The sequence below is a fragment of the Anas acuta genome, chromosome 15, assembly GCF_963932015.1.
Source record: "Anas acuta chromosome 15, bAnaAcu1.1, whole genome shotgun sequence".
NCBI lineage: Eukaryota > Metazoa > Chordata > Aves > Anseriformes > Anatidae > Anas > Anas acuta.
The window spans coordinates 1,786,881-1,814,827 of NC_088993.1; the positions used below are offsets into that span (position 1 = coordinate 1,786,881).

At 38.1% G+C, this 27,947-nt stretch overlaps 1 protein-coding gene and 1 long non-coding RNA gene across 5 annotated transcripts in view; one reads left to right on the forward strand and one right to left on the reverse strand.

Annotated features, from left to right (window-relative positions):
* Positions 1 to 2,063: 2,063 nt before the first annotated feature.
* The window catches only part of TEKT5 (tektin 5), a 29,334-nt gene continuing 3,450 nt past the window's right edge, over positions 2,064 to 27,947 (forward strand). The window contains exons 1-6 of the mRNA XM_068699823.1: positions 2,064 to 2,726; positions 3,925 to 4,008; positions 5,470 to 5,540; positions 7,465 to 7,608; positions 10,900 to 11,122; positions 27,106 to 27,260. Coding sequence (XP_068555924.1) covers positions 2,166 to 2,726; positions 3,925 to 4,008; positions 5,470 to 5,540; positions 7,465 to 7,608; positions 10,900 to 11,122; positions 27,106 to 27,260 — 1,238 coding nt within the window. The 5' untranslated portion in view covers positions 2,064 to 2,165. The remainder of the gene's footprint in view (positions 2,727 to 3,924; positions 4,009 to 5,469; positions 5,541 to 7,464; positions 7,609 to 10,899; positions 11,123 to 27,105; positions 27,261 to 27,947) is intronic.
* The window catches only part of LOC137865074 (uncharacterized), a 93,735-nt gene continuing 72,113 nt past the window's right edge, over positions 6,326 to 27,947 (reverse strand). For 2 of the 4 annotated variants that reach the window (XR_011101745.1, XR_011101747.1), the window contains exon 5: positions 11,139 to 15,611. This is a non-coding gene — a long non-coding RNA (uncharacterized lncRNA). Of the gene's footprint in view, positions 6,935 to 8,702; positions 8,774 to 11,138; positions 15,612 to 27,947 lie in introns of those variants that run through there. The other 2 variants (XR_011101746.1, XR_011101748.1) reach the window with 2 other exon arrangements.

The window sequence follows — 27,947 nt, forward strand, 5'->3', positions numbered from 1 at the left end:
CCACTAATAGCAACTCAAACTTGAGGGAGAGGCAGGTCTGTGGAGTGGTTTTGCATGAACAGTGAGTAAATCAACACACTTCCTGCTCACAAAGCCTCCTTCCATTGTTTTGGTTGAAGGTTCTGTAAAAATGGACTTTTTCTGATCTGAACACAGTCTGGAGTCTCAAGTATTTGAGTAAACTTGATTATTTTAACATGCAATAGTTAACATGTAAGGTGGTCTCACCTTAGAAAAATAGTATATAGAAAAAAGCATCTGGTAATAGCTAGGAAGGTATCAGCAAACCGGTCCTTTTGACAGAAAAATACTGTGAAGTTACCTCTATGAAGACTCTTCACTTCAACAACTGAAAATTTTTTGGAAATAGCATTCTGGGAAAAAATAAACAACAACCACCAAACACCATTCTAAATAACTGTCCACCTACAGATAATATAATCTAGGAAAAAGGTTTTAAAGTACATTTAAGTTAAGGTATTTGTGGAGTTTGGCCTCTGGTTCCAGTTATTACTGAATAGTCTTGTTACACATTTTCCCTTTCAGGGATACTTATTCAGGTAAATGCTCATCACAACTTGGTATGTGCAGAACTTCTGTATTTACTGTTCTGTAATTATCTTCTATGGGAAACTAATGACAAAAATGTTATGAGGAAATGGATCCAAGTGTTTAAGCAAATTCAAATGTCTGGACTGGGAAAAAGCTGGCCTTCCCTCTGAAAAAGTTGGCTCAACAGAGCGCTTTAGGTGTGTGCTGCTGTTCAAACATATGGATTAGATTCACTGATGTCAGCAGGACTTTCCACAATTTAAAATGAGGATCATGTTCAAATCTTTTTCTTTTGGGTCCAACAGACCATTCCCTGTTCTCAAGATTATAAAAAGCATTCCCCAGGAAAAGGAATTGCACTGGGCAACAGATAGGCTTTAGAGAGTTTGAGTCAGGCTGAACTCAGTGCTGAACTCTGCCAACACTCTTGCAGTCTCTCATGCTCAGGATTAACTTCACCCTCCTGGGCAGCTGCTGAGAATTATTTCCATTCATTATTGCAAGAGGAAAGTTTTTTATGTGTGAGCATTTGTGTAACAATCCTTTGCTGTTGAGGCACACTGATGCAGAGCCCAACCAGGCTGTGAGGTTCTGCTGCCTGAATCTCACCTCCCTATAGTTAGCACTTACATTTGTATGTGTTTTAAACTTCATGAGAAGATTTACTTAACTTACAATGACCATTTACTTGAAATTACCTCTACTGTTTTTTAGCTAAGGTGTAATGCCATGCTAGCTTTCTGAGACAAGATACATGTATGCTGCAATGTAATACATATAAATACATATATATTTTATTTTCCCACATTCTAAAAAAAATGTAGCAAGCCGATTCATAGTTATGTATCTGGAGAAGGAGAATTGACAGCAACTCTTTTGCCTTTGACCTAGAAGAAAGCTGTGCTGATAGAAGGACTCGTAGGAGAATGAAATAGAGTGCCTAATTGCAAATCGTTATTTATGTTCAAAATCCTTGGCACAGAAGATGGGTGACAATGCAGTCTTAGAGCAATGGATTTCTTTGAAAAACAGACCAGAAGCCTGAAAGGAAAAAATTAGAAAAATAATTTCTCTGACAAGTTACATAACATTTATAATTTGAGAGAAATCATCAGAAGAGGAAGGGCTCTCCAGCCTTTGTACTTATGGAAAATGAACACAGTTGAAGGGAATAGCAAAGCCCAAGGTATTTATATGTGTTTTCTGGTTGCAGATGGACCAAACCATCTGCAGACATCACTAGAAGGTCATGAGAGACAACACCCAGAGAATGTGTTTTGGTTCAGAAGGCTTGTCCCTGCTGCCATGAGTAACAGATAGCTGAGAACCACTAGGAAGTAAAACTGAAATTTCATTTCACTGAGGCATGCTAAGTGAAAGCAAGCCCAGAGGCCCATCTGGAGTGAGCCTTCAGCAAATCCCTCTTTGCCAAATATTCCTACAGGATGACAGGAGAACACCAGGAGGTGTGAAGGCCCTCAGAACCCTATGACACCACCACTGTGTCACAAGTAGTCGAGTGGCCCAGAGAACAGCACCAGTTGGGGACAGCCCTGAGAAGCATCCCACCATTTGGGGACAGCCTGAGGGCTGCTGCCTAAGCCCCAAGCAGGATGGAGTTTCTGGGGACCACACAGGTAGCCAGCTACTGTGGCACGAAGAAGAGATGCCTGTTCCCAGACCCAGCCCCCACCAGCACCACCAAAGACTCCTACCAGTCTTACTACCTACCGGGATACCGCCACCTCAGCTCCTGGAGGCCCAGTCTGCTTCACAAAGTGATTTCAGTCCCTCCCAGCTCTGATGAGCCATATAATCTCACTGGGCGGCCACCTACCGTTCTGCCCACATTACGGTCTGCCCTGCACGCGCGCTACAGCACTCGTGACTGGCACCATGCAAACATGGTTCAATTAAAAGGCTCTGAAACCTCCAGGTACTGGGCTGGTAGGCTAAACACGGATTCAGTGCGACTGATGCAAGATAAGGACCAATTGACTTATCAGATGCAAGAAGACAGTAGAAGAAACCTGGGAGAGAGGATCTCCAACATTGATTTCTGGAGATCTGAGCTTGTCTATGAGCTAGAGTGTCTGTTGAGAGAGACCCAAGCCTTGGAAACCGCAAAGAAGCGTCTTGAATGTGCTGCAGATGAAATGCAAGGACCTCTGAAGGTAGGTGTGACACAGCTACTTACTTCATGACTGTGTTGTGGAATGGGTAAAGAAAATAGTTTCCTCTTTGTTTAATACTTTTAGGACTTTCACTATTGTCATCAAGACAGATCTTGGTCAAACATTATTCTCAGTAAGGAAGAAGCCTGGCCACTGTGTTTTTTACACGTACTAGTCAATACATGAACCTGTCAAGACACTTGTATGTCCTCTTTTCCCTCCTTTCTGACACTCCAGGAGGCTGTCTCCCTCAGTCACTGGTCCATCAGCTCAGTACCTTCCAGGAGAGCAGAAGATGGCCGTGTGAGCTGCAGTGTCCTGATATTGTATTCTAGCTCTGAATTTTTTTGTGATTGCTTAGGGAAAGTAACGTTTTCTCTTAAAATGGCATGTCATTTGTGTTATATCTTGAAGTTCTCCAGAATCTTAATGGCAAATTAACTGCAACAGAGAAAGCCACGGTGATGTATGAGCCTATGAATGATGCTAGCAAAAACTCAAAGCATGCAGAAACTAAAGTCAAAGTTATCAAAATCTGGAATCTTGTAGATGAAAGCTGTTTTATCAGAAATGTTTCTATACAGGTACAAGTAGATAACCAAAATTCAGTATTCAATAATGACATTGTGTGTATCTACATGGATTCAGACTGACAGGCTGAGGAGGCTTTCTATTTAGGGAACATTTTCCGTTGAAAGGCCAACTGAAGGTGTTTCATTTACTGCTATGGTTCTAAACAAGTGGCTGAGACATTACAAGTAAAGTCAGCCTGCTCAGACAGGTTAACTGGACTCATGACTGTAGCTATGAAACTTCCAAACTTCATCACTAGGTAAGGGAAGATTAGGGGAGGTGAGGTTAAAGGATTTTGCTATGAATAAGTGTAGAACACAGGTGTTTTAAACCACTTTAAATCAAAGCTGGGACAAGTTGAGATGTAGGCCGTGCTACACAATAATGTGCAGCTAATCAAATGGAAGCTAAGGCAGCTGGCAGTCCCTAAAACATGTATTAGCAGTTAAGGAAGAACAAGCCACCAAGACTCATCAGTTGTGTGCAGTGAAGCTACCTCCCTGTTCTGTTTCAGCCTCAATAGCTGGTCATTACTTTATGTGTCAGCTCAGTGGCCCCTGCAGTTTGGCATTTACTCTCTATAATGTACAGAGCCTCTTTCAAATGTTCCTTGATTTGCTTGCAGACTGCCCTGGAATGCTTGTACTACCGTGAGAAGCGGAAAGGCATAGACTTGGTTCATGATGATGTGGAAAAGAACCTCATAAAGGTAAGACTGGACTTCCTAGTTTATTTTAATAACTGAGGGAATAACCAAAATCCGACTAAATGTTTATCGGCAAAAGAATTAAAATATTTTCTTTCTTTAGTTGATTTGGAAGACTAAGAGGGGAAAGGAGACAAAACTGGGTTAAACTATGGTTAACGTTCTGTTCACCATCCCTAGAGCAAGAGGAATAGCGTAGCATCCATGCGAGATCTTGTCTGGTTCTATCTTCTCAGAAGCTATAAAGCAATGTAGAAACAATCCCAGGATTGTTTTCTAGGCCACAGTCTGTAAAATCTCAGCAGTCCTTAGGGTGTAAAGTGCTGGTATAAAATGCTGGTTTGCTGCCTTGCTTTCTCTATACTCTTACTGAACAAAGAACATGAGGCTAGTAGTGACTGCTAAATCTTTTAAATAATAATAATAAAGAAATTAATAAAATTTTGCAAAACTTTGAAAGAAATTATATTGGATGTATATGAAAACAGAAATATTAGAAATTTATGGGACAATACCATTCTTTCCATTCTCGCCTACCAATCTTTAAGCATTTTTCTGGATTAGAAGATTTCAGAAGGATGTGCAGACCACTTCAATAACTGTTGTTCAGAGCCTACAGTTTGCAACTTGGTGTTTTAGAGTTTCCCGTGAAGAACCAAGGACAAAGGACTATTTTGTCATAACATCAAAGCCAGTTCTAAAGTTGCTGTCATTCCTTCATATACAGTACAAGTACAGAGACAAAACTTGTATTTTTAAATCCAAGCTGTCTTAATCACTTCCAAATAATTTAAAACACTATTCAGTTTCAAAATGTATTCATATGAATAATTTTACACGCTCAGGTAAGAGAGTACCTTGGGCTAAAAGAGGGTTTCTAAAAAGGAAAGAGGATGGAATACCATAAGGGACTATGAGTACCATGTTTGCATAATTTCCAGTGTGAGATGTTTGAGGTTTTATTTCTTTATTTGGATCTGAGTGGAAACTTGGCTTTGAATTGTTTTGACTAATATTATAGTTATGAAGAATTTTATAGTACTTACATTAGGGAGCCTGCTTCTGAAATCAGATATGGTTTTGACCTATTAACGATGTTTGTATTGTAGAACAATGTAGCAGTAATTAGAGAGAATAGTTTAATGGACTAAGGCTCATGATACAAGTATCTTCATTATACCTAAGCCAAGGAAATTTGGCTTTCTCTTTATTAGAATGACTCAATCCATTAAAATCTACAGGCATGTTTGATATAATATAAAAAGCTATACAAAAACAACTCCAGAGATAAAGCTTTGTAGCACTGAGGAAGAGAGGGAACAAAACTCATCCTTTCTTTATCCATATTACTTTTGAGATATATGAGATGGTTGCAACATCTAGAATGTAGAATAAAAAAGGTATATTCACTAAAACAAATAGAGTTTGATGAAAACACTGACAACTGAATATTTTCCACTCTAGGAAGTTGATGTATTCAAGGATTGTCAAGAAATATTGGCAAAACTTGCCCAGAGAATCAATCATCAGTTGGGGTAAGACTTTACATTTAATTCCTGTTTTAAAGATAGGAAGTTGAATTCAGTGTTAGCTGATACCTAATGAAGACTATAAATAACCAGTGCAAAATCAGAGGCTTAGCTTATTAGATGCTTCTGGCCTTCCACTTCTAATTCTTATGAAGGATAGAACAGTATGTTAAACTGCAGAAGAGCAATACCTAGCATTTAAAGCACTAACTGAACCAAGACAATTTACCATTTTCTGTCAAAGATTTCTCCCATCTGCAGTTCTTCTGACTCATTCATATAAGACCACTACAAAGATGAGGTCATCTGTTTTTCAACTGTCTGACTTAAAAAAAAAAAAAAAAAAAGTTGCATTCATAGGGATAAAGAACAATCTCATATAACCACCTGGCTAAGAAATGACAATTTCTGTGATGAGACAAGCCATCCTAGGGTTCTGTTCTGGACAGAAATGAGAACAGGACTCCCATGCCATATTGCCATCCTACAGACTGCAAAGGCAGCATGCTTTCAAACAGCACAAAGTAGATGTAAAACTAGAGTTTCCAAAGGTAACTGTGACACAATTTTTAGAGTCATGTTAAACCTGAAATAATTAAAATAGGGGGCACTAGTAGTACAGCTTTGTTATGTCAATGCTGCTATATTTGCCACACTGGAGCAAAGTTCAAAGAGAATAAAGGAATTATTATTTTTTTTTTTTTTTAATTACAAAACTAAATTCAAAAGCAAAATTTTTATTCACAAAAGAAACAGTAATCTATGCACGTCATAAAGTATGAATTGAGTTACCGATTAGACTTGACTTAAATTAATTTTATGTATGTTTATATGTATTTTATAGTTAATAATAGTTAAAACTATTCTGTATATAGCCTGTTCTGTTGACTACACTGAACTGATGCAAATTTACAAAGTAATGTTTCTATGACATGACATGATTCTCAAAAGGAACAGGTGAAGTACTCACACACAATGAACATAACATTGTGAAGTCCTTGATTATTATATTACCAGAGATAAAGACCTAAGCAGACTTCATCAATTATCGCTCTTATTAATGGCACTCAGAACTCACATGAGTAAGGTGATAACTGCAGCTCACCCCACTACTGTGACATATGAGGCATATGATCTGATAAAGGCTAAGTTCATACCTGATGGCATGAACTCTTTCTGGTTCTTTAGGGCAGCATTTCTGGTTACTTTTCATTCAATTTTGTGACCAAGTCAGACAGACTAGTACTAGTGGCAATTTACATTTACATCATGGAAACAGCAATATTTGCAAAAAAGTCAACACGTTTGCAGTCTTCCTGATGCACTAGAATGCTGCACTTTGATTTTGTTCATCCATATTACTCCCATTACAGTCCAAAGGCCACATCAGGCCTTCCCTGCTTGAGGAAGAGCCAACGAGATTAAGTTATTCCAAAAATTCTTTGTGGGTAACAAAGCAGTGATGGAGCAACATATTTCTCTCCCGCTAAGTGATTTTTCCCCCCCAAATCAAGAGAGATGGCATACTATAACTCTGCTACGCACTTTTCTTTCTCACAGTTTTGCCAGCATGCAAGCTATTACTGAATGCTTATTCGCTTTTGCTCCAAGGCTTTCCTTCATGCCACAAAACAGCTATCTGTTGTTTTTCATACCTGTGGTCAACTGTCATCAAAATGACAAGCATCATTCAATGCACTGAGTTAAATGCTATTCTTTGGGGAATACTCACGATAGGCTAAAAGGAGAGCAGGGATGAATGGTACAGCAGCTCCCTCTAGTTAAATTACAGTGCAAAGCATTTTCATGCCACTGTAAATGCCAGCAAACTATAAAATGAGGCATTGCAGGGTGCTAATGAAGGCAATTAGCTACCTAGCACAAAAGCATTAAAGGCAGTTCGTATTAAGGCAAGACTTTCCCTTCACAGCATCAACAGAGATGCACAGCATGCCCTGGAGCAGGACCTTTCTGACAAAAACTCTGCCCATTTTATTGATGAGAAGTGCTTTAACCTGAGGAACACATCAGACAGCATCAACTTCTACCATGGAGTGGAGAAAGTAGATGGGACGTGAGTATAAGTGGTCACTGTCACCTGCTCTTTCCATGTGCCCTGCTCTAAGCAGGAGGCTGGCTGCAGGCTGCAGCACAAGTTCTTGCTTATACGTGAAAAGTGATAAAGAAGTGGCTTCTCTCTCTGTACGCTTCTGTCTTTCCTTAGTGCAAAATCCTCTGTCACTCAGTTATTCCCTGCTTTCTAACAGCTGCCATGGTCGGAGGCCTGGCAGTCTGCAGCACCTATCATGTTCAATGTGCAGTGAGCTGTACGTTTCAGAGAAGACAATCCTTTACAACTGTGTTGCAGCCGACTCCTAGCCTTCAAACTGTTTCATGCAGATACCTCCCTGTGGTATTGATTTATAATCTGTGGCCTTCAGGTTTCAAAACCACAGAAAATCAAAGCAAAATCCAGCTAAGGTGTGCAGTTAAGTGCAATGGGGTGAACCGCGTGCAAGTGTACACCTAGGACTATATAGATACTTTTTTTCTTTTGGAAATTAGGCCATCAAGATACAGAGGTACATATTAAATAGTATGACCAGAAAAGATTTGGCATAGTTTAGCACTACTGACTGAATTAAAATTTCCCAATTATAAACAGTTTTAAAACTTTATCAGTAGTTGCCTTATCAACACCTGCATCCAATCCTGAAGCAACAGCAGCGGGAAAACAACTTGCAATAGAGGGCAGTGTTTTTGTGTTGATGACTTGCTAGTTCCCTTCTCACTCTTTAGCATAGCAGTATCTGAATAGTGAATGTACTCTACAATCTCAAATGATGGCGACTGTGTCTTCTTGGACAGAGGAGGGAAATTCCTTGATATTTGTTTGCTTATAGTCTGCTTTTCATTAAATGATCACCTAATTCATTACTGAAATAAGGGAACATCTGAGAGAAATTTAGCAAGCATTCTGCTGACTCTAGTAACACTACCTCCTTTCAGGATTAGCAATGAATAAAAATATTCTTGTTAACTCTAGTAAAAAAGGAGATTCATGTGGATAAATTTAACAACCCTTTTACTTTCTAACTAACCATAATCCAAAGCAATGCCATTTTTCATTAACATTTTACTGAAATCATTTGGCAGACTGAGACATACCTGCAGCACTCAGGAGCAGAGCAGGTGCTTTCTGCTTGAGTCGTTCACCAAAGTCAGCCAGATAAATTAGTCTGGAAAAAACAACGTTAAAGAACAGATTAAGTACTAAATATTTCAAACAGTCAAGATGAAAACCTTCTTGGAAACTTAATTTTCTGATCAGAAAATGAGTATAATCCAGGAGACCAAAAAGATGAAGACAAAAAAAAAAAAAAAAAAAAGAAAGAAAGAACAAATGTCCTGCAGAATGTACACTGAGATCATTTGGATAAATAGTTGTAAACACTGTCAGCTCAGGTTTAATATACTGATTTATGCACTCTACTGCGAAATCATGTCGGGTGCCTGAAACTTTTCAGGGCAACTGCCTAAATGAATGTGTAGCACTAAGGATTTCCTTAATGATTTAGGAAGATCAGTGCTCAGTTTGGAGAGAGAGGAACACCCTATGAAAAACTGAAAAAAAGGCCACTTAGAAAACAAGCACTGGCAATTTTTATTTATTTATTTTTTGCCTCCTTTAGTATTAATTCTCAGCGTTAAATTAAAATCTAAATAAAGTAATTGTGAGACTCGAAAAATGGTGACTTATCCATGCAGAGTTTAACATGCAGGCATAGTTCTTAGAAGGAAGTTTTGTGTGGAGAAGGAAGTCTAAAAGTAGGCAGAAGTTTGTCTCAGCCTTTCAGCTGGTAACTAAAACATATGGATCTTTCCATAAAACATGCTAAATATTTCTGGTTGAAGGTCAAAGTGACCTAGTAGGCTAAGCAATGCATTAAATGGGGTTGTGAATTTAACTCCAAAGAGGGTAGCTTATGTTCCACCACTTTTCAAGCTGGGGGCTCAGGTGGCAAGTTCAGAGTCCCACAGACTCCCAGGTTGGAAAAATCTGAGTCTGGGATTTAGGTTCAACTAATTACGATATTGAAGGTCATCTGTGAAGGCTGAGCATGAAACCGAGCATCCCAAAATTTGTTTGGCTACAGGATATTGCAGAGGGAACATTCATGGGTGGTATTTTCAGTGCTGGAACCCTACATTCAGTTTTTCTCTCTCTATTCATAGACTTTTCCATAACAATGCCATTTCTGTATGTCCCACAGATATTGAAAATTTAACAATAATAGGCCTGTATGTTAAAGCAGAAATGTTCATTATAATACATGGAAAAGTAAGAGGATGAAAATACTCCAAATGATAGAGATGGAGAGTGATGGAGCTGGGAGAAAATTCCTTTTTCCTTCCTCCTATCCTAGCTCAGTCAGTGCCTTATCCGTTTTCCTGCTACCATTCATTCTGATGATGAAAGGAGGCCTGAACCACTTGCTTTATTGTGTAGGTCATATATATCTCATGAGGCAGGGCTGCTCTGACAGCAGACCAAAAGTGTTGCCTAACAATCCTTCTCTTTTGGTTTCTTTTTCATTTTCCTTGGGTTCTCATGTTATCTGGTAGTTGGCGACACACAACTCAGTTTCCCAGGACAAAGGCTTTGCGTTCATGAAAGTAAACAGTATTTGAATCTATTATGATGGTGTGCAATGGACAGGAGATCATGTTAAATTATCTAATAATCAATTAAGGCCTCAAGCACTCTTAAACTTGAAAAAAAGAAATGAGTCGAATTTCATTTGACATATAGCAGGTATGAACTCAGACAACCACCTAGTCTGTTAAAGGCTGGAAGAAGCTGCATTGCTGACATTCTTACTTGATCCCAAATAAATATATTTTTAAGCATCACCATACATATACAGCAAAACATAAACTTACTGTGGAGTTGATGTCATAGGCAGTGAGACCTTCAGTTAGCAGCTATACAAATATTGCCTGGAAAATGAAGATTTTGCTGGGGATTAATGTAATTTAATTATCCAACTTTGAGGAAATTAGAGATTTTCATTCTCTCTCAAAAACAAAACAAAACAATTTCTTCTACAATCTTCAAGCAAGCAATTGGAACCCTGTAGAAGCAACAGTTCTCCAAAATCTCAGTGTGAACAAATCTTTGCTGTATATGAAATCATGTGAAACAGAGAAGAAAGAAAAAAAATGCATATGAAACCCATAAAATCATCTGATGTATGTGCCTGCATAGTTTGTACAATTCAGTGGATGAATACTTAATCTCAGTGTAATTGCCAATTAATAGAAGATAGCTCACCTAAGCTTTTACTTCAATTTTCCTTACTAGTGTTTCAGTTCCTGTAACATGGGCTAAATTCAGTGAAGACAATATCAGATGCTCTCAGCATGCAAGGGCCAACTCTGTCAAGCTCCGTGAGGACACAGAGGTTGGACTGGAGAGCACATCTGAGGAGATGTGGAATCAATTTGTCAGCACCAACTTGGCCTTCAATAATCGCATTGCTGAAGTAGCTGATGCAAAGAACAAACTCCAAGCACAACTGGCCAAGGTAAGATTCACTAAGGGTTGGCAGCTGCATATTATCTCAGTTGTACCTGAAAGGCAGAAGTCTTCTCTAGAATTTACATTATTCCTGAATAAGCACCTCCCCAAAAGTCATGGCTGCATTACCTTTTTGCAAACAGTGCACTTGAATCACAGCAGAAGAGCTCTCTCACAGATGAGCAGACTTGACAAGGTGACAAAGTTTTACAAGAAACCACACAATATCTGTCCTAAATGGAGAGTCAGTGTGATTATGTTCATTTGCAACTTACATGTCCAAAGTGGGGAAAACTATCTGAGATGGCATTTTTTTTTCTGTTTTTCATTTATTGAGGATATTCCCTGGTGATTTCCTGATCAAAGAAAAGTACACAAACTACTTGGGGAGTAGGGGTGTTAAACAGTGAAATAACTTTGGAAAGCAAACAAATAAAAAGGCCCACAAAGAGTATCACGACTTCTCTCCTCCAGAGGAAAAAGATTAAGTTTTTGCACTTTCATTTTGCTGCAGCAAATGAAAAGTCCTGAATTTAAAAATACTTATATTCAAAATGTCATTAGTCTGTCTCTGAACCTAAGTTCCAAGTTTTTTTCCAACTTTTAATAAATACACTTCCACATCTTTAACATGAATTTTTGCCTGGTCATGGTTGAAAACAGTCAACTCAGTTGAATGGGTCAGACAGTTAACTTTTCAAACGTTTGTTCTGTCTTTGTTTTCACATGGTAAAATGCAGAAATGGAGACCAGTATTAAATCCTACCTGTATTACTTTTTAATTCAATTTTCACTGAAAAATGTGACATGTTGGAAGCGTATTAGTTGAGTTCTGAAACATAGTCAGAAGTTAGCAAGAGGTGTTGCCTTTGTACTGACAGATAAAATCTTGTTAAGCGAACAAGTCTCACTGTGTTACTTTTATATGACTTCAGGGTTCACTAAGTTCTTCCATTTAGAATCCTTCTCTTATAGAGGAGACTCATGTTCACTCGTTTGTTTCAATGCACATTTGGAAACAATAGAGTTTTCCTGCCATTCTATTTGCCATAAGTAGTTTAAGATATTTTCAGTTTATTTTTAGGGACTTTTTGGAAAGTGCAAACCAACTAGCTAAATATGTATGAAGTCACAGCACATAAAGTAATGTTTTTTTCTATTTTTTCCTTCTTATAAAGCATAAAAGATACTGAATGTAGTTTTTGTGTGGTTTGGAACTTACACAAATGAAGCACTTTATCTCTGAATTGGCCATCCAGGTTTCTCATGGATTTAATCTATGAACATTTGCTTCACATTTTCCATTGGCATTTTCTAGTGCTTTTGAGTGTCCTTTTTATAAAAGAATGTACAGCATAAGGTAGCACAGGGAGTACATATGGAACCACAAAGTGCATTGTGAGTTTTCAACCTACTACCAAAGATTTGGTCATGAAGTTCAGCTGACACAACCTAACTGCTGACAACTTGTACAAAAGGGAAGAAAAACTGACTTGTGTCCCTACGCTATCCAAACCATTAGATTGCAATAATAAACAAACTGGAGAAACTGAATTAATCACATTTGTATAAAGAATATTTAGTTTGTGTCATACACACAGATAAAAAACATGTCATACAAAATTGCACTCTATGAACTGCTGTTTTTACTGCTGAGTTGTGTAGTGATAGCACATATGTAGCAGATAGATCTTCATCTCAAACTCCACAGTAATGTAGTTATATCAGAATAACAAAATGCTGGAAGAAAACTGCAAAAGCTAGTGAAGAATAATTCAGGCTAGTCAGTGTTGTCAATTTTGAAGGAAAGGTAATGGTTTTGTTTTCATTCACCAAGCAGCTTCCACAGGCTGTCACTTCCTGAGGAACTGAGTAAAAATTATTCTCAGGTCTTCTGGATAACAGAAGAGGGCTAAGGGCCCTTCTTAGTCTACCAGTATCCACGCTATAATGTGGGTGTCTAGTTTTGATTTTTGATTACAACCTACAGGTCTATACATGGCAGAAGCCAAAAGCATGGAGTAACTATGAAAAAAAAAATGCCATGGCTTTATTGAGCAAAAGCATTGCTGGTTAAGCTGTGGATGAGGTTATATGATAGAAATCCTACTATTTCTCTTGCTCGTGATGATACCTTAAAAACACAAGAGCAAAGAGAAATAAAACAAGGGAAGAAGTGAGTAAGGAGTGAGTACTCATTTAACAGCCATCTATAGCTAAGCACAGCAGACTACCTTTTCTTCTTTCTCCTGGCTTGCTGTACAGCCTGTAACACTCAGAGAAAAAAGTACTGCTAGGGTATTTTAATAAGACAGCCAACAGAGTGGCTGGGACCCAAGGCTTTCCCTTAAACTCTACTACATTTCTGTTCTTCCTTTGGGATGTGATAATAGTCAAATGCAGCTAAACTATGGTTCCTGTTCCTTTCACATCTAATAGCAACCAGACAATGGGTGCCACAATTTCTTTTTTTTTTTTTTTTTTTGCATTTAGAAAATGAATCATTCTTTCAAAGGCTGTTTTTGCACTCACTTCTCAAGCAATGAATGCTGCTATTAGAGACCTCCTTCCCTCTGCCAAACTCTTCTCATAGCTAAGTAGACTACCTCCATGAATTGACAGAAGAGTAAGCATAGAAAAGGCATGCTGTCTTGGAAAAATGAAAAGTTTTATATTTAATGAGGTCTGGAGACCATTTCTGAATGAAAAAATGTTTTTCTGCTTTGTGAAACAACCAAATCTCTTCCAGACAAAAAAGCTATACAGGGAACCTCCTACAACCATTTGTTTCTAAAATCTGTACCCTCAGAATGGAAAGAATAAAAAAAAAAGCATACATAAAAGAGTAAACAGTATGAATATGTGGTCAAAAAATTACCACATATTGAAATAGCATATTTTCTTCTGTTTATGTCACTTGCACATAAAAGATCAGCTGGCTAAGATTATGAACCAAATGTGCAGTGCCTCAGCTTGTGTTCCACTACATTTTCTTTAACAACATAGAGGACCAGGTGGAATATTTTTTGTCTTAGTTGTAGATTTCATCTACTGGCTCTGGAAACATTTTGTTATCCTTTGGAAGTAAACCTTTTGTAAAAACTTAGAAAATCTAATCGTACACTGAATTAGTGTCTGTGATTGATACTGTGGTGGAGATGCATGCTGTGGTTAGCATTTGCACTTAAAATCTTGTACATTTATGTACCTAAAATGTTTCTCCTAGCCTGAGTTTTTTTCATATTTTGTTTATATTGCAAGGATATATAATGGTGAATACCAGTCAAACTAATTCCACCCTTTCATTGAGTTATTTTAAAAAATAACATCCCATATGGAAAACCCCTGTTTATTTTTCTTCTGCTAGTTAAAAAAATAAAATCTCCCACATTAGAGGAGTTTTATGTCACTTGGCCACAGCATGATAATGCCTACTCGTATACCTATCTTGCTATAACAGCAGAAAAACAACTCTGTTAGTCTTCACATGTGCAAAAGTACATATGCATCTCCATCCACTGCCAGTAGAATTGGACTTTGACTGAAACTCAAGAAATAATATTTATCCAAAAATAAAGTGGGTGACATTATACATGCCTGGGTCATGACTGTAGAGACAAAAGGCCAGCCTCCTTTTCGGGGATGGGAAGCATCAAGGAACAGTTAGCACCCAACTCCCTTTGTCAGAATCCTTTAATATTTACATGAAAACAGTTCACATACTCTACATACATGTATTCTGTGCTGTAGGGATATGCCAGAAGGAGGGAATGACTGTTTCTGTCAGAGGGGTAGGACCACAAGACAACAAAGTCTAGTCATGGATAAATTGCATTAAAAACAGTAATACCAAGTGATACATGGAACAGAGGTGTATCAGTGAAGTGTGAGATCTCTGTTCACCATGTAGACTGTCCTCACAGCCACACTTTTATGATCCTAACTTTCTCTGCAAGAATGCCATTGCTTCAAACCTGTTTAGGAAAAGGCACTACCAAAAGGAACATGGAGATTGATTTTGTAATAGTCCATTAGAACATTGTTGTATTGCTGTTCTCAACTGGTAAATAGCCTCTCTCTTCCTGCCTTTCTTTCCTTTGCTTGATGATGGTATTGTATCACACACAAGATTATGTGAACAGAGTGCTACTTCTTTATTGCTTGGAAAACAATCAACTAGAAAAAAATACAGGAATGAACAAGATTTACTTAGTTCTGAATTTATGCAGGCAAACTAAGAAATATCACATGGAGATTGCTATACATGTACCTGTTATTTTTCAGAGCTAGGATTTTCTCCTTAGTGGACATTTGTACGTGTTGCATCATGTATCTTCTTTCCTGCATGCTGTTGCCTGCAGGGCTGCTTTACAGAGCTGCTGTGCAGGAGCATTGTTGGGGAGACATTCTAGTTCACAAGTGCCTGGTAACAGTTATGCTATCGAAGGCTCTGTGTGGATGCTCCCTAGCATTCTTTCCAGCTCTTATTCCTCCTCCTAAAAAAAAAAAAAAAAAACACATCTATATTTAAAAATATATATATATAAAAAAGAACAGTATCTATTATTACATCTGTTTAGTTTTACTGTAGGATATTGTCTTCCTTTATGTCCAGCTAAGTATGTGCTTTTTACCGTAAGACACACAGAACGTCTCTGTGCAATGAAGGTATTCTGTTGTTTTTACTTCTATCAAGCATTATGCCAGGAGTTTTGCCAGGACCTTCTCCATCAATGACATAATGTCTCCATTTCATGTTACAAACTACAAGTCTGAGTAATGACTACACAGCAGTCCATCTGCTTTTATAAGTATTTTGTCTGCTACTAGTAGTTCTTTCTAGTGGATTTGTACCTCAGTTTCTACCATGTTCTTGCACCATTTACCTTGGATTATCGACACACAATTAAATAGCAGATCCCAAGAACATTCCTGTTGCAACTGACTGAGGTTCTGTCACAGCATTTAGCCTTGTTTCCCACTACAGAGCATCCACATGGCATATTTAGAAACACATGAACAAAACGCATTCTTCAGAGAAAGACTTCGTATAGTTTGTCTTAACTATATACAGTTCCCAATTCAGTTAAGGTCAAGGGATGCACCTAAGAACTCTTCCTGGCAGGCATTTGATAAACAAACCTGAAAAAAATATTTAAAGAGCAATGGAGCAAAAACTCCAACAATCAAATGCATGACACAACCTTTGCTTCTTTTTCTTATTTTAATCAGTCCAAACAAGACCAAATGCTTTCAATTTTTCATCATCAGACCATGCACAAGGAGGAAAACACACATGCACTATCATTTTATAGTACATATGACCCGCTCCACTGCATTTTTTTACAATAAATCTACACTAATTTGCATTTAGCTAAAGGAATGCTTTAGTGACTTACAAATGTCTTGTCTTGTGTTAGAGCAGCTATGTTTTTACCCTTTATTCTACTTGGAGTTTGGTCTGAGTGTCAGTACTGAATAGACTCCAAGTTCAGATCAGGTTTCCAAGTCAGCATAAGGAAAGTCTCCAAAGAGCATTGTTTGTCAGTGATTCGTACTTGCCTTTTTACATTCTCAGTCCAGCTGCTGTCTGCTCTCACTGTTACTCCATTGATGTATTCAGGAAACCATCTGAGTTCCCTTCACTTTGGATTTTCATCACCTGCTATTCGGCTTTTCCTGCCTGCCACTTCTTTGTGTGAGGCTGGCTGGTGAGGCTGACAGCCTCCAAGTCTATCAGAAGAGACTTGCATAGGGGAACAGTAAAAAGGGATTAAAGTGCTTTTATACGGCTTTGAACATTAATCTACTGAATGCAGAAAGGAAATGCTGTCCTTAAAAATTTGCTTTATAAGTTTCCCCATCTAGTTCCCGGTACAACTTCCATGCAGAATTACCCCCTTCCCACTCAGTTTGATTGCCACTGTAAAGATGGCAAATTGTCTCAGTCCTCTAGAAAAAAATCAACCAAAGTACATGGAAGCAAGTGTGTGGTATAAAGCATTCCTTACTGCAACTCCAAAGCCTAGAAGTCATCACAACTGCAAGAATGCTTAAAGGATTGGTAAGCAGGCATTTGCTTGAATAAGTTCCTCAACCTTCTCCATAGCAGGCTGAAACGGATGACGTTAGTAGCACTAGATGACACCACTTTATTTAGCTTATCCAAATAACTGTTGTGTAGGGCAGAGAATTTGCTAAATCCACAAATATGTATACAGAAGACAAAAGAATTATAATAGAAGACTCTTTGCTTGAGCAGACAAAAACAAAGAAGAATTGGTGGCCAGACAAATCCAGATGGAAAACATAAACCCTTATTTTTCAGAGCAAAGGAATTCATCACTGCAACAGCTTACCACAGATAGGTTGCTTCATTAGCACCAGGAATCAGGATCACTGTTCTCCCTGAAAGCTCAGCTCTTTCTACAGGCACTGGCTTATGAAGAGGAATTACTGCAGGACTGCTTAACATCCTGCAGGCAGTGCAGGTAGCTAGATTACTAAAACTTCCTTCTCACCCTGAGATTGAATATTTCCTATTTCCATTTTGGTCCCAACTTCACAAGTCTGTCATTAATTCTTCTTACTTGATTCTGGGATTAATCAAGGTCATAACAATGTTCACCCATAACAAGTTCGTCCAGAATTTGGATGGCAGAACCCTAGAAATATGAGGTGCTGGAGGCAAAAGACGAGGAGTCCTGGCTGGCTCATTGGCCAGGGTTAGCTCCCAAACCAAGGAAGGTGTTACAGCTCTGCTGTGTTTCATTGTCACTGGGCTCCCAGTGGATGTGGTTGTTTGGGGATGGAAATATTCTGTAAGAGTCTAATCACAATGTATAACTCTGGTCAGACTCAGAGCTTTTCTAGAACCTGATTTTTAGGTGAATAGAAAATATAGCCTATGGAATACAATGTAGGAGATAGTAATATGGCACCTTCATGCCTCACTGCAAGAAACATTCAATTTATGACAAGAAAAATTATGGTAAATATATTTTACATCTGATGTAAAATGTACACAATCTTTAGGAAAAGAAATAAAAACCTTTAATCATGGTGCCAACCCCTCATTAGTATGTTTGCATCTCTTTTCCATAAAGATAATATTAACATAAGTGTTTACCTTGGCCTCACTCTCCTGGAAATACCCAATAGGACAGGATGTTTACATGCAATAGCTCTGAGAATCAGTCAGACCAGACAGCAAGTGACCTGTCTATGTAGCCCACTATTTATACCATGCCTAAACACCTGATTATCTCAGTGAGCACCATGCAAGACAGAACACCTGCACTCTTCTCAGAGGCATTTGTATGCTCAGAGGCAGAGCTGCCCAGCACCACCCTTCCTGCAAGGTTTGCTATTCCTCTACCTGGGAGCACAGGGATCAGAAACATTCTGGAAAAACAGATACATGTTTAGAAAACCATGAAAAAATAACCACCTACTCCAAAAAACAAGAAACCATGATTCTGAGTATTTCCATTCAGTTCACTGAGAATGTATGCTCTTAAAAACAGTTTCCCCTGCTCTTTTTTCTTTTTTTCTTTTTTTTTGAAAAGTCAGTATACTACATCAACATATGATGGAAATTAACTCTTGCCTTTTTGCTTGATATATTTTACTCTATACCTGAAGAACCTACAGGATTCTTTTTTAGTAAGTTACTCCATCTCTTAAGCAGGTCACCCTCTCAGACGTTCCATCCCTCACACAGTATTTTTTATTACATTTAAATTTATTTATAAATTGAATCAACCAACCTTTCCTGTCTTAGCAACTACTGAATATGTTTATATGGTGGCTAGACAAAAATATGGAATACATTTTATACCCAAACCATTTACTTCTAATTCAAAGAATAAACCTACTTACATATATAACTAGCATAAAACACAGGATGAAAACCAGGAAAACCTCAGTGGCAGTAGAACAAAGAACTGCCTACCAGCCTCCGAAAGAATTTTCAAACTACTCATGTGTGAAATTCTAAGAGGAGCCTGCCTATGGCTGTTGAAAAGGCCTTGCTCTGAACAGGGCCATAAAGAACTCCTGAAGTCAGACAGGCAGTGCCCACCCAAGCTGCATAAAGGAGAGGGGAGACAGGGCTGTGAGCAGGAGCATGCATATAGGAGAGGGAGCACCTTCCCCATGGCACTCTCCCCACATAAGGCATTCATCTCAGACCCTGATGTATCCTCACGTAAATTTTATGCATGTTTTTTTTTTTGCCACTTTCTTCTCTTCCTTATTTTATGTCTTAAAACCTGAGTCACTTACAGTTTCTCATGTCTGTTCCTGGTGGCTGGGTATACACTTAAGCTTATTGTTTAATAGTGGAACCTGTTGGACGATTAACAAAGAGTGACTCAGAATTGGTTGGGAAGGTGTGTGCTGGTTGGTGTAAGCAGCTCAAACTTGCCTGGAAAAACCTGTTTGAAGGAGGAAATAATTATTTAAGCTGGGACTACATACACATTAGACTGTTACCTACAAACCAAGCGAAGTTACAGGTGAAAACTAAGGCACTAACTTGAAAACAGAAGTAGATTCCTGTCTCCTAAAATGGTTGCTTCGTCTCACAAAATCATAAAGACTTGCATAGACTAGACCAGAGTACTAACTCTGGGCAAGTGGAGAATCCTGGCTTCTCAGCATGCCATGCAGCAATGCTCCACTTCATGGAATAGCCTAAGGGGAATATGAAATGAGGTAGGCTAGAATAAACATAATCAAGTGAGAGCCATTGCTCATCAGGATGCATTCAGGTTATCATGAATCCATGTGCCTTTATTTGCAAAATCTCACACCAAGGGATACACTTCCAGCTGCCAAGTAAAGGCAGCCTGGATTGAATGAAAACAAGCTTTTTCTGACATTGATATAGAAGACAACATTTTTCTGCTGTGACATTTAAATATGAGAAACAGAGGTGGTTGTTACTACTACTGCTCCCTCCCCTGCAGCCCATCTGCGCTCAGGCAATTCATATAGGCTTCCAGAGGAAACAGGATTTAGTTCAAGGCAGCAGTGCTCATTTATGTTTATAAAACTGTTCCTTATTCTCAGAACGGGCTGTCTTGTACCAAAACAAGAGATGAGTGTATGCAGTAGCTTGTCTAGAAAAGAAGCATATTCAGGCTTTAAAGATCATGAGACAAACATCAACAACATAGCTTAGTGTAGGGGGTTTACATTTCTTAATGACTACAAAGAATCTAATTTCTAACAAGAATCAGCAGCTGCACAAGCCATAGCGGTTTCTCTCTCTGGCATCATCTCTGTCTAGAGGCATCTTTTCTCTATTAAAGGGATGTGTACCCTTCTCTCAGATGAAGTAACTTGAGAGAGAATGGTGTGCACAAGACTCAAACTGCATATTTAATTGTTATTTTGACCAGGTTTAGCAAAACCACATTAATAATAGAGTATTTTATGATACACCTAAAATGCTGGTCCCGCAGCATCCGAAGGTATGAAACAGTGTAAAATTGTAGAAAAATATGACAGAACTTCTGAGCCTTATTGTTGTCCTTCAATAGTTAAGCATATAGCAATGATGTATACAAACAGTTAAGCATTTTCTTGAGTATAGTTATGTCTTCCTCTGTTATTTTGAAAATATTTTTGCAAATCCAGGCCAAGTTAAATGATCCCATACTTTTCTCCCCCTTTAATTTAAATAAAGCTGTTTTAAAATAAACATCTTGTACATTTTAGGGACAGTGGAAAAGTTAAATAGAAACTGCATATAAGTGTGAAATTGATTGGATTATTCTCAAGGATAAAAATTAAAAAATGCATATATGAATTCAGTAGAAGGAGGCTTTTTAGAGGGTTGGAAATTGTTGCAATAAATATATGAAAGGCTCAGATTTCCTGGTCCTCTTTCAATCTGTACGGGGTAGACAGGTAAACCATGCAGAAATTGATTGTAAGGACACTGATTAAATATCCAGATATGTATTTAATGACTTCTTTGTTCTGTAAGTAGTATTTACATTCTAATAGTTTCTTTTTTTTTTTTTTCTTTTTTTTTTTTTTTTCCTTTCTATATCTCTTCTGTGAAAATGTTATGTTTAAGACAAGGTAAAGAAAATGTTGGGAATTTTGTATGTTTCCTTTGGCACACATGACGTTCAAAGTATGCTTTAGCTTTCAGATTTGTTGACTGTACTTATGCCATCCCTATTCCCATTGTTATGAAGCTTTATAAATAAAAACTTGCAGTATTCCCAAGCACAGACCAATCCAGTAGAGACTCTTGATGTCCCTGGTGAATTGTGCAATGCATTGATTTGAAGATCTTTTCCTAGGGCCCAAACTAATCAGCTGCTTCTCTTAACTGTGGCATTTAGACATCCCATACAAATATACACAAAAAATGCACAAAACCACTGCTCAAAATGTTTCTAACTCTTCTAAAATACAGTTAAACTAGTTGAGTCATTACCTTCTGATGTTACATTCTGTTGAGAAGTGTGACTATTAAATGTTTGTTTTCTTTTGTTAAATGATTCCCGGACTATTTCTTACCATCATCTGAATTAAACAAACAAACAAACAAACAAAACTTTATAAATCATAAAATGATGACCTGCAATTAAGCTTCAAAAGAAATAAACCCTAAACACCAGAGCAAAGAACATGGTAATGTCTATTAAGAATTTGGCTATCATATGACAGTAAAAATTATTCTAATGTATTTCACATTTAAGATCTGGGTTACACTTGTAATCCAAAGAGTGAAAGATAACATAGTTTTAATATGAAATAATGTGCTCATGTGCTCTAAAATGAATCAGCCACATTTACACTATTTAAATATGGTAACTTACAATAAACTTAAAAATTTTACAGAATTAATTGATTGAAATATGGAAATGTGGATGAAAAAAGTTTTAAAAAGTGAGATACACAATATTAAATATAAAGGAATTTACAAAAGCAGGAGGCAGCTGCCTCCCACCATATTATGTAGCTGCTGCTTTTTGCATTCAGCTACCAAACACTGAGTAAACTTCAGAAGCAAAAAGGAGTAATGATAACTGTCAGACCATAGCATTTTAAAGATGCTTGTGTTGTCCATATGACTATCCTGATTACATGATGAAACACGTGTGACTTTCTCCCAGTCTTTCTGTGTACTCAGCCTATGAAAATTCACGTCCTTGGTGAAGTGAGAGAGTGGCAGGAGAGCAGTTTTCTGAAAGCTCTCAAGAATGCTGCAGCACAAAACTTTCCTCATGTCCTGGAAGGGAAGGTTTCCGGATGGACAGCTGCCTGAGCCAGTCCCTCACCATGCTCTCTTAAGAACACACTGCTCAGCATTTGTTGTTTTTGCTCCTTGCCTTTGGAGGTCATCCAGAAATGACGTAGGCTGGTGCAGCACTATCTGGTGATCCTCCCCACCAATCCGTTTATGTAGAGTAGATTATCTAAATCATTTTATCCAATGTGTAGCCCGAATGAGTAATCAAAAATTGTTAGTACAAAGCTTTTGTGATGTGTTGTAGGTGGTTCCCCTGAGGGCATTTTAGTCTGTAGGTCTCAACTGACAGCACTTAAAAAAAATAAAAAAATAAAAAAAAAAAGTAAGAAAAAAAAGAGAACACAATGAATCTAAACCACATCCACTTATAGGCAGCCAGGCAGGATATAAAGATGGTGGCATAGTTTAACATTTGAATTTTAAGTTCACAGGCAGGTTTAAACTTTTTTTTTTTTTTTTTTAAGCAAATGACTAGGATTTGCTCAGTAGCACTCATCATTTGCCTTGGTTGTGCATAAAGCTTTTGTGGACCGCTGGCATCATTATAAGCACAAGGTGCTTTAGTGTCCTGAAGTCCTGTGGCATGAGGGTACTCTGTAGTTACTATGCATTATTCAGACACAACATTACAAGGGTTGGATATACAACTGAATTCTCTGTGACTCAGATAAAAGCTCTCTTTTCACAACTTAAGAACTACCAGATTCTCAGTAAAGGGAAATATTTTCTATTTAGACTCATGCACTTGCCCTTCTCAAACATAAACATTGTGTGAATTTGTAGGCTGTGCAAGCTTTAAATACTTTGAGTCACTAAATATGACTAGATACAAGAAGACTCTTGTCCTATGCCAGTTTTATGTGTTAGTATTCTAAAAAGAAAGGACTATACAATGTCCTGCCTCTCTATCATTAAGATAACACCCAGGTGTTTTCTACATGTATAGCGGGCAACGAGGTCCAGCCAGATGCAAACTCAAAGCACAGTAAGTGCTGTGAAGGGACAGAAACAAATCTCAGGTTTGATAAATACCAACATTCACACACCTGAAACATTAGTACTGAAATCAAAATACAGGGGTTTGTGGTTTGGTGGTTGTACTTGCACTGTGGCCATATGAATGCATGAGAAGAGTATTCAAGGGAAGTGTGGCTTCGGAAAGCCTCTCTTGTAAAGTTCTTTCTGCTAGATGAACTTGGAAATGGCAGTCCTCAGGGACTAAGGATAGATTATACATGGGAAATCTGCTCAGCATGGTATGTACTAGAATTGGCTTGTTCCTCCTACATCTTAATGTAATTTACCTTTTCAGACATGCAGAAGGCAAGAGTAAAGGGCACCAAGCCGTAACAGAAGCACTATCATGTATTAATAGACTTGCCATTGTTTGCTATAGCCCAAATAATGATTTGTGGCACTGTTACCTGAAATACAGAAGACTACTAAATTTCTTCCCTGGTCTTCTATATAAATTTGGATACTGCTTCCAGAATTTGCTGCAGTTAGTGTTTCTGAGCACATGCTGAGTCCCCTTTGAGGGCTTCCTGTTTTCCTTCCATGTATAGAATACACATGAGATACTTATGAGAGAGAGGGCAGAAAAAATATATCAGAAAATGTTCTTTTTATCTCCTTACACTTCTTTAACTTGCTCAGAACAACTTGCATTAATTACCCACAAAATAGCTTGTAACTTCACTCCACTCCCTGAATAAATGGCATTTTGATTCATGCTGTCATGAGACAAGGTAGCAGCACAGTGACTACATTACATAGGTACTATAACATGAGCACATTTCTAAACTGCTACATTGGTCTGCGGCAGCTGCTTTCACAGACACAGTTCATTTCTAATGAAGTGCTCTAGGTTGCTTTAATTCCTCTGTTTCACTGACAGATTTCCCCCACAAAAGTGGATTTCCACCTGATGCTAAAGAGAGAAAACATTACCACCAACAAAGCTCAAAGTGTAAACCACAGAGGTCTTACTCAGAACAGGACTGAGAACACAAATCCCCCCGCTCTTTCATTATAGGTAGAAAACAAATATTCACCCAATCATTTCTCAAATTGAAACATAACTTTGCCCTGTTCTTACCAGGCTGAGGATATGTGTGTGACTTTGTTCCATTGCTTTTACTTTGATTTGCACTTTATTATTAAAAAGAAAATCTACTTACAATTTACTGTAAATTGGAAGATGTTTACTATAAATTGTAAGCAGAATGACTGTGACAGGCAATACCCTCACTGCAGATACCAGAAGACCAGTACAGTGAACTCAGCCCCCTACACGCAGCAAGGCGTAGCATGGGAAACTCCATAGCCGTGAAAGAAGCTGTAAGATAAACACAGGAAAGGAGGGCCCTGGCTCAGCAGCGGGTGACCTCTAAACACATTGCCTGTTCTTTCCTCTCAGCCTTGGTACGTCCCCACAGGTTGATATTTTGATTGGCAATGAAGGTGAAAGATGTTAGGACCGACAAGCTTGTAAGAGCTCCCCAACATCCCTTTAATTGCCAGCAGCCTACCTGGGGGCTATATCTCACCTTCATCATGTACAAATGAGCAAACAGAGGATTCTCTTAGCAAATTGCTAAAGAGTGAAGTTCTGGCAACAGCACAAGCTATTCTAACTCTGCTTCTAAGCAGCAGGAGGCCCAAAGCCTTTGTTTTCAGGGGAAAAAAAAAAATACTTTCTGCATAATGAAGGCACCTAAGTTTATTTATATATGTATATATATATATTAACTACAGAAATTTGTGTATGTAACTGGTAGAACTGTAAAAAAGTTAGAAAACAACATATTTAACAATGCACTCTTACCATAAGTAGCTCCTGTAAATAGCTACCCAAGCACACTGGCCTACCTGCGTATTCCAGTACCAGTGTGCTGTGTATTCCCTGTAAAACACAGCTTACTTACAGTGATTATTTAATTAAGAAAGAACGGGTGTAGAATGAAACTATAGGGAGAGATTTACTACTCTGAACTTCGTTTTCTTTCGTACTGTGTTCCTTTCATAACAAACCAGTCTTTTCCCCAGAAGTCTGTATGCAGTAAAGGCTTCTTTCAGGTGAAGATGTTCTCAAGCCTGCTCTGTGAGAACACAAATGAGACCCAAAAGACTCAGTGAGGAGACACTCGCTGCCTTTAAATCACAACAGGCATATTCATAGGCTGCCATTGGAAAGTGGCGTTACTGCAAAGGGCAAACTGGTTTGCACAGTGCTAGCCAGGTCTCTTGCCTTGCCCCACTACACATCACCAACAAGCTCTTAAGGATTTGGCCTGGGGTGCAGGCTCCTGGCATCCTTAGCCCTTTGGGTTTTGTCTGTAACTAACTTTTCAGTAGCAAGAACTAATTGTGTTTTTAAACTACATACATCATTAGCTAACACGGTACAACTTAGCACATAGGCAAGATCCGAACAGCAGCATAACTCAAACAGCATTATGCCATTTTTAGTGGTTGTTGAAATTCAAGTTGCATTGATTTTAGTAGACTGGCTGAGAAATGACATCAGTTCAATTTGTTCTCTTCCATTTTAAACCTGTCTACAGGAAAAACTTGGACTTGTTCACTATGTTGGCTGTAATTAATTGTGGTAGATTAAAGTAATGTAATAATCAATTGGCTAGGGAATGTTACCTGAATATAAACGTTTTAATCCCTCTCTCTCTTTTTATGACTGAGAAAAGCTTTCCCTTGCAGTTTGTGTGTTTCCATCAGTATGGAAAAGAACGGAAAGAACAGTTACAGTACCCTAAGGAATAACATAAAGTATATGATAATATACTCTGCAACTAAAACTATGCTATTCTAATTCTGTGGGCCTCTTTTTGCTGATGTTTCACTCCATACCTTTCCCATTTAGAGAAAATAAGCTTTTAAAGCAAGCTGTTCTTCCCTTTAGAGCTCCCAGTGTGTTTGCAAAACTTTCAGAAGTTAGTTTCAGTATGAAAATATTACTTGTGCTTATATATTCTTGCAGCAGATGTCCTCAAACTACTTGGAATATGAAACAATTTCAGAGAGCACATATTTGATGGCTTTTGAATTTTTATGAGGCAAAAGGAAATAAGGATCGAATGAAAGTTTGAATGAAAGTGGCGGTTTGTTGAAATTTTAATGCTGCAAAATGGTCCCTGATCAATCAGCATTTATTTTATTTAGGAGAAAAAGTAGATAATGAAGTAAAAATGGAAATGAGTCTATTTAGAGCTATAAACATTGCCTCTATGAAAATGGCTTTACACACACACACACACACACACACACAAACACACAATTCCCTTTCACAAGAATTCAGTGCTTCTCCTGCTTGTTATATAGTTATATTCCAGTTTGCCTTAAAATTCCGTAATGTTATAACAGCAAACAATGGTGCATTTCTTAGCATAAATATTGCCCAGTGTTGCTATCCAGCTTTCCAGGAACAACATCATTACATGCTTTCATGGCATTTAATGGCCTCTGGCTCTTCTAAGAACTGTGATTGCTGTATAACCTTTGTAAAAAATGGCAAGATCAAGCCAACAAATTATACAGATACATCTGATTACTGTGAGGTTACAGCAATCTCCTCCCTTAAATTAAAGGGAAGTGACATGCCAGAATCAAAGCAGTTCCAATAGGAGTGTCTAAAGCAGGGGGGAGTTATGGTTTTGTATGCACACGAGGCTTACAAAAATGTTCTGCTTTTTCAGGTACTTCAAGAAATCTTCCAGACAGAAGATACAATCATGCTATTGGAGAGATCCATAATGGCAAAGGAGTACCCTCTGAAAGTGGCTCAGACACGCCTGGAGACGAGAACTAAACGACCCAATATAGAGCTCTGCCGTGATGAACCTCAGTACCAGTAAGTAGAGGCCAGACCACCCCATCCCCTCCTCAGTCAGCTACTCAAGAAAGAGAAATTTAACAACAATGAAATTATTCAACAGGATTAGAATTGTATTCATTATGTGATGATAGAAACTCTGGAAAAACAAACTAAAATCCAAGTATCTATGTTGAAGTAATAGGCCAAATGTTACGTGCATGTGCCTTTAGAGACCCTTTCCGAGGATACTTTGGAGTTCATTTGCTTGTTGGTGGTTCATATGCTTGGGGTTTCAGTCTCATGCCTGAGTGGGATTTATTAACTGATTTTAATTCCATTCAGGATGAAACACCAAGATTTCAATTCAGGAAATACCTTATTTCATTATAACATGTTTTCCAAGACAAAATTCTGTCTTGATACAAAAGTTATGTAATGGTCAAGCTCCTTTAAAAGTTAATTGCAAATAAAAATGAGGCAGCAACTCTTACTGCCTGAACTCATTTTCAGTACTTTTATCCAACCATATGATGATTCCAGTATCATCTCTGGACACTTCAGCTCCTCTAGCATGCATTTTGGTCACGTAGCTGTAGGGCCTTTCCAATATATGTTGGCATCAGCTTGGTGATCCTTGTGCTATAGTACATTGAACAGTGTGTATTGTGTCCTCCTGGATATACAAGACGGTGTCCAAGACACTAGTCTTCCCTCCCTAATGAA